A 13664-nucleotide genomic window follows, 5' to 3' on the forward strand; every position below is an offset into this window, starting at 1 on the left:
ATTTTTTAAAAAGTGCAAAAGTCAACAGAATTAGTTTCAGAAAACAGAATTTGACAGGAAACCAAAATGAAGGTTTTACTTAGGTTGCTATTTGGCTTCCTGCCTTAATTCACATTTTGTGAGCTGTACAACACAGAAAACGCAATCGTGATTTGTTTGGCATTTTCAAAATGCCACCCAGGACCAGAAACTTCACCGTCACAATCCACACTTGCTGGCACACTTACCAGGACCTAGACAGACCTCCTCCAGCCTTCCCACTTGATTCTGATAAATTACACAAAAGCACCATTTGAGAAGTTAAGGACCAACCAATTCACAGACTCTTACTGTGAAAAGATTAAAAACTTGTTTTACTGCCTCATTGTACTGGAAAACACCTAGTGAAATGCACATTATGAAGCAGTGTGTACTATGCTTTCTATTTTTTTCTCTCAATTTGCTTTTATGACTGCATATTCTTTTACAAACACAGGACAGAAACCAGTTGAGTGCATTTTCCACAGCCTGTAAGTTCAGCTGTTTTGGGGGACAGATCAAGGACTAGATTTGCACTCCAACTGAAGCACTGATCCTTCAACTGGATCTCTGTCAATACTGAACCAAGCTTTCCCTAATCAGTAACTCACAGGACTGGAGCTTCAGCTAGAAGACAGCACCCTATTATGTGATTGTAAATGAGTGAGTTGATAGAAGGAGGAGAGAGGACAAGTCTAACAACACTGAAGCTCTAGGCAATGTTTTATTAGCATTACGTGAGTCATTAGTGTTTCATAAAAATAATACTTCCCCTGCAGCGCTATTTGGGTGCAAGAGCAGATTGTCATTTTAAGCAGAGATTTAAGAAGGAATATGTGGAAGCAATTATGTACCATCAAGGCAAGGTAGGATGGCAAGGTAATTCTAGTCTTACAAGAAAAAAAGCATTAGAAAAATGAATCTGTAGTTCCAGCAACGGTGCAGCTAGTTTGACATGGAATTGTGTAGGCAAGAGAAAAAGATGTGATTATGGACTAAACTGAGGAATGGCTGGCATGGGGAGGGACAGCAGCCAGCACAGAGAGGTTAACAAAGAAAAAAGCAAGGAGGACGGAAGTTTTAATGGGAGATAAAAGGCAATTAATTAAGGCAGCTGAAACTATGCTGATATCCAAGTTTAAGACTGGGGATTTTCTAACAGGAGATAAAAGAAGACCAGAGGGGCAGTATAAGGCGACTATGAGAATGCATTATCCAAATGATGATAACCTTTGGATTTAGCAAAAATCAAAACAAGAGTAATCCATGTTAAGTAAAAATCCAGCACCCTAGCAGCCAAGCAGACCAAGTTTTTAAGAAGCTCAGAGCAGGAATTTGTAGCAGTAAATGGAGATGCACTCTGGATCAGTGTTTTTACTTGCCACAGCAACTCCTTCCAAGGACAGGATTATTATCTTGTTAACCTTGCTCTTCATACACTTTTATAGCATTTAATGAATCTTCCTATTTGACAGATTCAGCCAAGCTGAATATCAGTAGTACCTTTCTGCAGCCCAGGAGGAATACGTCTGTCAGTCACACGTGAAATAGTCTCCAATCCCCAAGAAACTCTAGCAATACAGTAACAGCTACTTCCAGACAGCTAAGAGAAAAGCTGTATTATACTACCAGTAGCAAAAATCAGGAAAATTTACATTAATTCAATACAGTTCTAGGAAATTCATTTTGTATGTTTCTTAGTGACAGATGCGGAGCACCAAAGAGGATTGTGAAAAGCTTGGGTTACTAAAAGCTAATTCTAGAATACATTTCCAATTCAACAAACTTCCCATGAATCTTTTTAACCTCCTGAAAATCACCTGCCTTTGTCCATTGGTATGGACTTATCCTTCACTTTGGATTGTGGCTCTGGATGTGGATGTGGTCTACGTTGACTTCAGCAAGGCTTTTGACACCGTCTCCCACAGCATTCTCCTCAAGAAACTGGCTGCTCTTGGCTTGGACTGGCGCACGCTTCGTTGGGTTAGAAACTGGCTGGATAGCCGGGCCCAAAGAGTCGTGGTGAATGGAGTCAAGTCCAGTTGGAGGCCAGTCACTAGTGGCGTCCCCCAGGGCTCGGTACTGGGGCCGGTCCTCTTTAATATCTTCATCGATGATCTGGACGAGGGCATTGAGTGCACCCTCAGTAAGTTTGCAGATGACACCAAGCTATGCGCATGTGTCGATCTGCTTGAGGGTAGGAAAGCTCTGCAGGAGGATCTGGATAGGCTGCACCGATGGGCTGAGGTCAACTGCATGAAGTTCAACAAGGCCAAGTGCTGGGTCCTGCACCTGGGGCGCAATAACCCCAAGCAGAGCTACAGGCTGGGAGAGGAATGGTTGGAGAGCTGCCAGGCAGAGAAGGACCTGGGAGTGATGGTGGATAGTCGGCTGAATATGAGCCAGCAGTGTGCTCAGGTGGCCAAGAAGGCCAACGGCATCCTGGCTTGTATCAGGAACAGTGTGACCAGCAGGGCTAGGGAGGTGATCGTCCCCCTGTACTCGGCTCTGGTGAGGCCGCACCTCGAGTACTGTGTTCAGTTTTGGGCCCCTCGCTACAAGAAGGACATGGAGGTGCTTGAGCGGGTGCAGAGAAGGGCGACGAAGCTGGTGAGGGGCCTGGAGAACAAGTCCTACGAGGAGCGGCTGAGGGAGCTGGGCTTGTTCAGCCTAGAGAAAAGGAGGCTCAGGGGCGACCTTATCGCTCTCTATAGGTACCTCAAGGGAGGCTGTAGCGAGGTGGGGGTTGGTCTGTTCTCCCACGTGCCTGGTGGCAGGACGAGGGGGAATGGGCTTAAGTTGAGCCAGGGGAGTTTTAGGTTAGATGTTAGGAAGAACTTCTTTACTGAAAGGGTTATGAGGCACTGGAACAGGCTGCCCAGGGAAGTGGTGGAGTCACCATCCCTGGAAGTCTTCAAAAGACGTTTAGATGTAGAGCTTAGGGATATGGTTTAGTGGGGACTGCTAGCGTTAGGTCAGAGGTTGGACTCGATGATCTTGAGGTCTCTTCCAACCTAGAAATTCTGTGATTCTGTGATTACTCTTGGAGGTAAAAACAATTTCTTATTCCGAACTGGGCTTCTTCTTGGGTTTGTGCAGGCTGCTTTGGGGGACTTCTGCATTCAGTTTTTCTATGAAAATCTGCAACATCACTTAGCTTGCAATACATTCTTCAGAAAAGCCTTGTTGAGAAAGGACTGAATCAAGACACAGAAATACTTGCAGTAGAGCTACTGCAAGGACAGTTTTAATGTTGTTAAGACAATCCTAATGTTACAGATTCCAATAATTATGTTTCATTTCAACATATCTGAAGATGTGTTTATCATCAGTATATATCTTTCATGTGCCATCTCTAATAAAAGTTTAACAACTCACAATAGGCTGTTTCATATCCTTGTCTGGACAGCAAAACACTGTACTACTACAAACAAACAAAAAAAAATACATCTCAAATGGTGTCTGTATATTCCTCAGATACAAGGTTTCAGGAAGGAAACAGATTTCCTCATCCTGTTAGTGTTCATAAACTGCCAAGATATCAGCCGGATGAACTCTTCCCACACTGAGGGGCTACAGTAGCTTTTTATGTTAGTAAGCTATAAAACAGTGTACACGCTGCACAATTAAGACCATTAGGCTGACACACCAAAATACTGAACACTGTTCCTCCTCTAAGCAGCAAAAAGAACTACTTCATGGACAAAATATCAAAGCACTCAGTTACAATTGTTCAGCTGCTGAAAGGTGAGGCACTTATGAAACAGCATTCAAGCAGTTTTTCCCTTCGCTCACACTGGAAATATTTACTGCCAACCCTGAAGTACGCTCTTCAAACAGCTCACAAAAGAGACAAGGCTCTTCACGCAACCTGATGCATGAAAACAAGGTGGCCACATATAAACTGAACCCCATGGGAGAAGAATTTTTCAGCTGCAGAAGAACAAAAATTGCTGTATCTTGAATCTACCTCATCTTACCTTAATTGTATTTAAAACCTGAACATTATATGAGAAGCACCCTTAGGATACCAAACTGAAGTTCTAAGTTTGCAAAGTTCATCAACAAGCTAACAAAGAAAACAGAGTGGAATAAAAAGCTAAAATTTCAAATGAACTCTAATGCAACTCCTACAAAGTAGGATAACATTATTACAATCAAAATGATGTAGATTGTTGATGCTGATGAGTCATTATTCAAAATGTCAAGCAAAGCATCTTTAATTATCACCTTAAAATTACCTTTTTAATTTTCCTAATATTTTCACTGGTTGGCAATAATTGCAGAGTGATGTGCAGTTACACCCAGCTGTATTTAAAGAACTTTTTTACTGTGTCAAGTAGATTTTATATTGAAATGGATATCAATAAAAATGAAAAATGCATGTTTTGCTATTTAATATAAATGCATTCAGGATACAAGTTTTTAAGAAAATCTGTTAGATACTTGAAATTATATGTTATATAATTATGGAATACAACCATCAGTATATACATATCAGGATATTTTTGGTCATCATATCTTTCAAGATTTTAATACTTATATGATAGCCTCTTGTGCCTAGTTTATAATTCCAATTCTAGAATGGAAAAAAAGTTGTTTTTTTCAATTTCCAGCACACCTGTCATATGAACTGAAGCAAAACAAAACAAAACTATTTGCACCTGCAGAAGAGCTTGCCATTGCCAGAAGTGACTTTATTACCTCTATGAAGTCTCATTCTGTGTGCTTAGCCAGAAAGTTCTATAGTCATAGAATCATAGAATATCCCGAGTTGGAAGGGACCCACAAGGATCATCAAGTCCAACTCCTGGCACCACACAGGTCTACCCAAAAATTCAGACCATGTGACTAAGTGCACACTCCAAACGCTTCTTAAACTCCAACAGGCTTGGTGCAGTGACTGCTTCCCTGGGGAGCCTGTTCCAGTGACCCAGTAGTCTGAGTAGACTGGGTCACTAGCCAAAATAATTGAACCCAGTAGTCCTTGGGTTTAATTATTTTTTCCAAATCTTTGGCAGAATATAATAGAATACACTAAGTCAGGGTTATCTTGTAGGTTGTCATAATTTCAAATTTAATTTTAAATTCTATTGTAATTTCTTCTTAAATGCTTCCTGTCCATAACCAGTGATCAGAAAAGCATGAAAGAAGAGAGTACAGTACAACAGCAGAAGTCCTATTTATCCTGTGAAGAACAATGCAAACATTCAAAATTACTGGGAACGCTCTTTTCTTCTAAGGCTGTAGCAAAATTAGCATTAGACATCTTGTTATATAATAAACACTTTCTAATGAAAAACAACAACACAAAAGCAAGATCCTTTCTCTTCAAAAAAGCTTAAATACACAAGGAAGTGTAATGTGGTTCAGAGCTAACATAACAAGTCACTATTCTGATCAGTGATCCTATTCAACTGCCAAATTATCTGTTTCGTATTAGCTGCAGGGCTTCCAAATTTCCCAATTTCATTTTTCCCTGTAGAAAGAAAAAATCTTCCTTGTTTTTCATCACTAAACAAAACACTATGTGAAGGCTGTGTATAAGTTACTTCAGAATGAAATGTCAGTATTTAATTATAAATACATTGCTTATGTGTTGTTTATTATTGGCATTACAAGAGCAGACAGAGACTTCAATCAAAGTATGTGGGTCCACTGCTCGAAGTGCTATTTATAGAGCTAATTATACACAAAGTCCTTTTTCCTGTATAGTTTACAAGAAAGGAAGCAGCACTATCCCTACCTTTTAGTGCAAAGACAAGGCACAAAAAGAATGACTTTCTCTGAGTGTGTATGGAGAACTGATGCACACAGAAAACTCAGTATTTAGAAAGCTTATTTTTTTATACTGGAGTTATTAAAATAACATAACATCATCACTCGTGCACAATAAAGTTTAAGAAATTGGCTACATCGGATGAACAGTAAGACTTAGCAGAACCAGAGTGCAATTCAGAACATGAACATGTTGGACATTTTCTACCAGAAGTCCAAACCCCAGGACCAAAATGCTAGATACTGGTTATTTCTCCATAATATTGTCTTCTTACCACACAGCAGTAAATGTACATAAATTCTCCTGATAAAATCGTTTAATAATTTTGTTATAATGTAATGATCACGCTGCTAAAAGAGATTGTATTTTCCATGTTCAGTCATAAAATTCTTCAGGCAATAATCACCACAAAAATTGTTTGTTTGCCAGTTGTATTGAATTATAATGGGTCACACAAACAAAACTGCATTTTTAAATGCAGGCAGGAGTTAAGGATAACAACATCCCAATTTTATTGTGCTTCCTTTTCATTTTTACTTCAGAGATATCCAGAAAGTGTTTAGCATTCTCATTCCTCAATGATTTTAGTAAAAATTAAAGAGTTCCTACTGTAACAATCAAAATGTCACAAGACTAAGCTTTACATTTGACAAATTATGTAAATTAAGACACCCTCATTACCTCTGAAAAAAATGTTATGAAACGTTTTTGACTATTCTCTACTTCCTAACATGCGTTTGAATTTCACAGTTCACAAGGCACTGCATGTTTAAATAACAAAACCAGACCACTTCCGACTTCACCTCAACCAATGTGGAAAACAAAATTAGAGCTACTACTTCCATTTAAATATAATTTTAGTTAGATGGGACTTCATGTTGTAAGAGAATACTGACTAAAAGCAGCTTTCTCCAAATGCATCATGTCTATTGCCACTGTTAATGAAATCTTAATTGCTTAGAATAAAGACATCTTAAAAATATTGGGAATTAAAACAGAAAAAACAACAACAACAACAAAACCTTCTGCAATATGTCTTGCTGTTTCCAGTCTGTGCCCCTATGTTACTGCTATGAACAAAAGTAGCCTTTCTTTGGCAGTTAATAATATCGCACTGTCACATACAGCTCTGAAACAGAAGCCATTTAGTAGCATTGCACTGTAAACACTCGAACGCATAAAGTTCTAGGATAACTGTTGAAAATAAAGCTGTTAAAACAGCATCCAAAAGCTAACGTTAGGTCCAAAACCACATGCCAATTTGTGGCCAGCCTTAATGCAGAATATATTCCTATCTTCCCACATCTTTTAGGAAACCTTAAAAGTAACTGTTGAACTCTGGCATGTATATCCCTATTTTCACAGGTTTTAACTCTAGTAACACCATGCAACTTAGCCCACTCGGGATTCAGATCTAAAGGTTTACAACTGTAATAACCTTAAAAAATAGATTTTCCATTCCCACTTCCCACAAGAGGTTAATTTAACATATAGCATTCCTCAGTCTCTGGAGAGTCTCTGCAATAACAAGAATATGATTTATATTTAACTCTCTTTTAGCCTTTTTAGTATGCAGTCCTCTGACATGGTACTCTTTGCTTGAATTCCTGAAAGAAGGTATTTCTACTCTGAAGGCTCTTTTAAAAAGAGCTCTCTCTGTAATTATGTTCAGCTTTTAATATTGCCTTCCATATGCAGAGGCAGCTAGCAACTGACACATTAATTCCTTCCTCATGCAGGCTCTGTCTTGAATTTTTCCCCCTTCTCCCTTTCTCTGTTTAGTCTTGTATGCAAAGGAAAAGAAACAACAAGTTTTAGGTTTGTTTAGGAATTATGACAAAAGGTGACAGGATAGATGCAGAAAAGAGAGAAAAGTAACACATGATTTAAAGATCTTTCAGCAAGCTTTTTGCTTTTTTTTTGCCCTGCTACATCAATAAAAAGTGTATTTCTATAAATACCTTTCCACATCTCTGATGCAATGTGTGGAGCCATAGGTGCAATCATAATGCAGAGTGTAGCCAGAGCATCTTCATATTCTGCACTGTGAAGAATAAGAGCTCGAGGAGCTTGCTAAGTGAAAAAACAAACAAACAAAAAAAAGAAAGAAAAGAAAATAAATTGTGAATATGAATATTTTGGGGTGGGAAGGAGAATAGTTTAATTGAAAAGTACATGCATGAATAATTCCTTAAGACATCTTAAAAACAGTGGAAATGAAAACTTTGCCTCTGTGACATACGCTGATGAAACTTGTGTTGTCTAGCCTGGAAAAAAGGAGGCCAAGAAGCGACCTCATGGCCCTCTACAGCTTCCTGAGGAGTGGAAGCACAGAGGCAGGTGCTGGTCTCTTCTCCCTGGTCACCGATGACAGGATACGCAGGAACAGCACAATGCTGCACCAGGGGAGGTTCAGACTGGACATGAGGAAAACGACTTTAATGTGAGCGGTCAAACACTGGAACAAGCTTCCTAGTAAGGTGGTTGATGCCCCACACCTGTCTGTGTTCAAGAGACATTTGGATAATGGCCTCAGCAACACGCTTTAACTTCTGGTTAGCCCAGAAGAGGTCAGGCAGTTGGACTTTAATGTCTGAAGGTCCCTTCCAACTGAACAATACAACTGAACTATATAACAAAACCTAAAATCAACTTCTATGCTCAGGACAGTATAATTTCATAATAAATTAGGAACTTACAAAAATTTCTGGTGAACTGAAATTGCATCTCGTGGTCACGAAGTGCTCTCTGACATTTATGGAAAAAAGGAGAAGCTGGAAATCTACTCCTGAAGAGGCTGATGCAGATCCCTGGGGATCTACTCTGGTACAGGAGACTGAACACATACCTGTGTAGACACCTGTGGCCCTGAATAGTATTTTGAATGCTACCACTTCGGTAAGTACAAGCCTAGATAAAATCAGAGCTACCTAAAGAGGTAAACTTCTTGCACAAGAAAGTCAATTTGTGATGAATGCAGCATGATTTTTCCTGGAATAAGGTTCAGTTGTACAGGATCCTAGAGTTGTTTAAGTAAAGCTGAATTTAGTGCCCAAGTGATGTTTTAGAGCAGAAGGGAGTTCTGGGGGTGATAAGTGCAACATAGCCTTCTATGGTTTGATGTTCAGATTGCTTTAGTAAACTGTTTAGCTTGCCCTCATAATGACAATTTTCCATTTCTTGCAAATGTGCCAGACTGGCAGAAATTTAGCCTTAATTCCTCTGCTTGTTGTATCCTAAGAGAAAAGAAGAGCACTAAAGGCAGCTGGATAAACTTCTTCTTTCTTTGCCTCTGCTTTGACTCAGTATGATTACATCCCATGCTAAGTTCAGATTCTGCATTTATTTTGTGATTCATCTCCCTAATGAAACAGCATGGAAGAATGTCAACACTTGTCAGCTTATGAGAATTATTTTGTGGGTGTGATAATCACCAGTTCCTGCCTACTGGAAAATTGTCCAAAAACAGTGATTTGTTTGACACAGACCACAGAAGAGCTTTCAGATGGCAAATTCTTATCACTGATACCAATGAGGTCAATGCAAACTAGATTTGATAAGTTTTAGTAACTACTACCTCTTTTCTATATTTAGTTCCACCCAACTCCCCACTTCCTGCTTTCAAATAAGACTCAAAAGAGGAAGTGTCAATAAGCTATAAGGAAATTTGTTCTTGAAAGGTGACTTCTTTAGTCACAAAATATATCGGTGTTCAAATATTTAGCTCTCTGGAGGATGTGGAGGAGAAGAAGGTGGTCAGGAGTAGTCAGCATGGGTTCACCAAGGAGAAATCATGCTTGACCAACTTGGTAACCTTATATGGTGGAATGACTAGCTGGGTGGATGAGGAGAGAGCAGTGGATGACTTCAGCAAGGCTTTTAGACACTGTCTCCCATAGCACTTTCATAGGCAAGCTAAGGAAGCGTGGGATGGATGAGTAGACAGTGAGGTGGATTAAGAACTGGCTGGACAGCAGAGCTCAGAGCTACTATATGTAGCTATATATGCAACTTGTTTCAAAACAGAACAGAACAAAGAACAGAACAAAACAAAACGCATCCTTTTGAAATAGAGGACACAGAGGTAAACAACAGAACCTAGTGCCTCTAAGACTTTCAAGCTCTTCCTACAAAACATAGTATATGTAAGGAATACAGTGATATTAGAACATCCTTCTTTCAATCTGAATAATTCAATCTACTGTACACAAGACTCTTGAGTCAGTAATGACAGTAAGTGACTTTTGGAACACTATTGATTAGGCAGCTCTTGCTTTGTATAAAGACTTACCGGAACCACGACTGACAGCAAATTGCCTTTGTTCATTCTGCATACTTACATGGAGTATGTTAGAGAGGCTCATCAGTCGAGAAATAGCTGCATTGAACAAATGATCCTTTGTGAAGTACTCTGTTACCTTGTATTAAAAGAAAAGTGCTGTCACTAATTAATTGAAGTTCTCAAACATGGAATATTACCTTTTACATGGAAATCACTTTGGCATGCAAACAAACCACATGTGTGTGTGAAAATAATAATCATATAAAAAATTCAGTTGACTAGCTTTCCATCTGTTTCAAGACTTTAAAAGCTTTAATCACCACCAATTAGGACTGTGTATTAGTGAGCACACCCTATTTCCTTTAATAAAATATCTTCCTTTTGTTCCTAAAGGAGGCCTTCATGTGTGTAAACTCAGTTATGCTGGTGAAAGAGCGTACATAGATTATAATTATTGTAAGATTATAAGATTATAACTCTAATGACTGTCAAAAGACCTGGAAGGTCCCTGGCCACAGGATTTAAATCAGGTAAAGTTTTAAGCATAGAAAAAAGTCTTAGGCTAATTTTACAAGTATTTAGATCTCCTTCCAAGTCTTGCATAATTGAATTGACACTAAACACAGCGTGAGACTTAACACATAAGAAAAACTGAACAATTATTTCAATATTTTTTAAGAATATGCTAATATATTTCTCCAACAACTTTTTTTTTTCATCTCTATGAAACAGCAGGCATAATAATGAGGTGTGAAGCAAACAGATCAAAAACTCTTGTGAGGGATAATCTGCATAACTAACTCACCTACAGCTGTGCTACTGGAAATGGAGGTATTCCAAACCCAGGTTCACAACATTTTAATGCCATAACACTTCAGCCTTTAAATAAGGCACACAGGAGATAAATTTTACCAATACAAATGTTACTACTTTATAGAAAAGTTTTGTCCTATGAAATCTGTAGATTAATAAAATTACTTATAGAGAGAATATTTTACTTAAAAATTACTTTATGATCTACTCATCTGTGGGACAACTTTTGGATCTCTAAGCAAGGCATAGTTTTTACAAAAGCAATAACTTATTTAGTCATTTACAAACGATGTAAGTGCTTTTTTTTTTACCTCAGAAATTACCAGATTCTTCTGTTCCCAGATCTTTCTGGCTTCAGCCTTCTCTTTTTTATTCAGAAGCTCAGGATTGGGCATGGTTCCTGAAGTCCTTGCTTCAATAAGTTTGGTTACAAGCGTCCAGACACGAGTCTGCCATCTCTGAACACCCAGTACAGCATCATCTGAGATTAATGAAAGGTTGCAGAAACAAACAGATCTCAGTTACAATGGATGAAGCCAAAACTTTAAAGAAAAGCAAAAAGGAACCTGCATGCTAAAGTTTAACATTCTGAAACAAAACACTATGTTTTACATGAAAAATGTCAATATAATTAAAAATGCACTTTAAAAATAATGCTGTGTTGCCTTAATGGAAAGAAATCAATAATAAAAAACAGATGTATTTTCTGTAATGATTTAAAACATATATATAGCAAAAATATTTGCTAAATCTATTAAATATAGTTATGTCAATGTTAGAGTGTTCACCTTGTGTTTTGAAGACTCAAGAAAACAATTCTGCATGCTCTCTTTTTTCAATCTCTTGGAAGAATACATATGTGTATATATATATATACATATACATACACAAACACACATTTTCTTAGTAATTGAGATTTTTTCTAAAATCTGATCTTAAAAATTACATATACTTTTGTTGCTACGAGCTACCCCATGTGTTGTGGCACAGAGCCATTAATAACGGTATGGCTTGAGGTGTGGCACTCATATGGCTTTAGCTCTCTGTTCCAGATGCATCAGGTTTCTACTAGACTGCACATCACCACATCACACTGCACTGCACAGTAGCAATATAGCGTAAGATGTTCCAGCTGATAAGGGCTTCCAATTCTGATCCAGCAACTGCAATTGAAAAGACCGCCAGGGCTACTACTAAAAGTGGAAGAAGTAAAACACATGTGAGTGACTAACACAGACCAATTATGTGTCCGATTGCACTAGATGAAAGACTTCCTGCACATCTGGAACAGCAAAATACAGCCTGATTGACTATGTCTGCACGATCCGCATGAACTCTCCTAGGTGGGATGCAGAACACAATGCTCTTCCCAAACTTTCCATCTCCTGTTCATACCGGAAGCTTGTAGATCATCTAAACACTCTGGCTTGGTATTATCTAACACTGTAGTAATGGTGTAATAAGCTACTGGGTAAATTTGGCCACATTTGGTCTTGCATACTCTAGACAATTACTTGCTCACACCGGGGAAAGAATGACATGGGATCTTGCCCTCATTTCCACAAGTGAAGACAAGGAATAAAGTTTGGAGGGCAATCCTCGAAAGACTATCAAAATAAATCCAGTAAGGAGGATCATGGCAAATGAGAAGTGGTGTTTAATATTCTCCTAATAAGTCAATATCCACCTAATAGGACAATTTTCTGTTTACCTGATTGATTTCTTCAATTTAAACATTATTTTGTTATCACAATTGGCTTGCAAGGTTACTGTACTGCAAACAATCTTACATCAATTGTAAAAATTGTGAAGTTTTATCTTATAATGAAGAAAATAATCTTAAAATAATCAATTTCAATCAATCATTTGTAGATAATTTAAAAAAAAAAAAAAAGAGACAGAAAATAAGATCCAAGTTTGCACTCTTACTATTTCAGAGTAAAGTATCATTTGAGACATGCTTTTCAGACATATTTTTTTTTAACTTTAAAGAGGTAAACTGCTTGCGGTAATCTTGCAAGTCTGCCTCTCTGTCATAGTTTTGTGACTTCTCTTTTAAAAGAAACATTAAAATTGTATCTTTTTTATTCAACTGTTCAAAACACTTGGGCAACAAGAACTGTTTTAATTTTGCGCTTAAAATGTATCACACCAGGAAAAAAACAACAGAGTTTGACTTACTTTTAGCATCCCACAAAATGTCTTGATCTGGAGGAGCACCAAACAGAATGTAAAGACGTATGGTGTCAATGCCATATTCTTTCACTAATTCTTCAGGATCTATTCCGTTGTGCTTAGATTTGCTCATTTTTTCCCAAGTGATTTGGAGTTTCTCACCAGTTTTTAGGTGAACTGGTTCGGTGCCTAAATATTAAGACATACACAAAATATTAAAACAAATTTTGCTCACCTGTAACAACCATTGCTTTGGTTATCTAAGAATTAAGAATTAAGCATTAAGAAACAACTATTTCTATTTCTTTTGTTGTTTGTTTGGGGGTGAGGGGAAATAATTGTAAAAGTAATAACCCTTTTCCCTCTCCAGTTTTTTCTACTTTCATATTTTAATGCAGGTAACATCCAAATACTTCCATTGCCTCATGACAGAAAGTGTCCTTCTACCATTTGGAAGCTGTATTTTGGCACTCATCCTACGTGCTTGACAGCCTCTGAGATTTAAACACTGTTATAACCATACCATTTAAAACTTCCTAGATAGGTATAGCAATTTGGTACAATTTTGAGATGCTGTTAGCTTTTATGGACCCAGGT

At 38.0% G+C, this 13664-nt stretch overlaps 1 protein-coding gene across 2 annotated transcripts in view; it reads right to left on the reverse strand.

The window, feature by feature from the left end:
- The window catches only part of LARS2 (leucyl-tRNA synthetase 2, mitochondrial), a 92584-nt gene that overhangs the window by 8075 nt on the left and 70845 nt on the right, over positions 1 to 13664 (reverse strand). For both annotated transcript variants that reach the window (XM_084509460.1, XM_084509461.1), the window contains exons 16-19: positions 13074 to 13256; positions 11204 to 11373; positions 10138 to 10215; positions 7759 to 7870 (exon numbers count right to left, since the gene is read on the reverse strand). In XM_084509460.1, coding sequence (XP_084365586.1) covers positions 7759 to 7870; positions 10138 to 10215; positions 11204 to 11373; positions 13074 to 13256 — 543 coding nt within the window. The remainder of the gene's footprint in view (positions 1 to 7758; positions 7871 to 10137; positions 10216 to 11203; positions 11374 to 13073; positions 13257 to 13664) is intronic.

This window comes from Aythya ferina (assembly GCF_964211825.1).
Source record: "Aythya ferina genome assembly, chromosome: 2".
Lineage (NCBI taxonomy): Eukaryota > Metazoa > Chordata > Aves > Anseriformes > Anatidae > Aythya > Aythya ferina.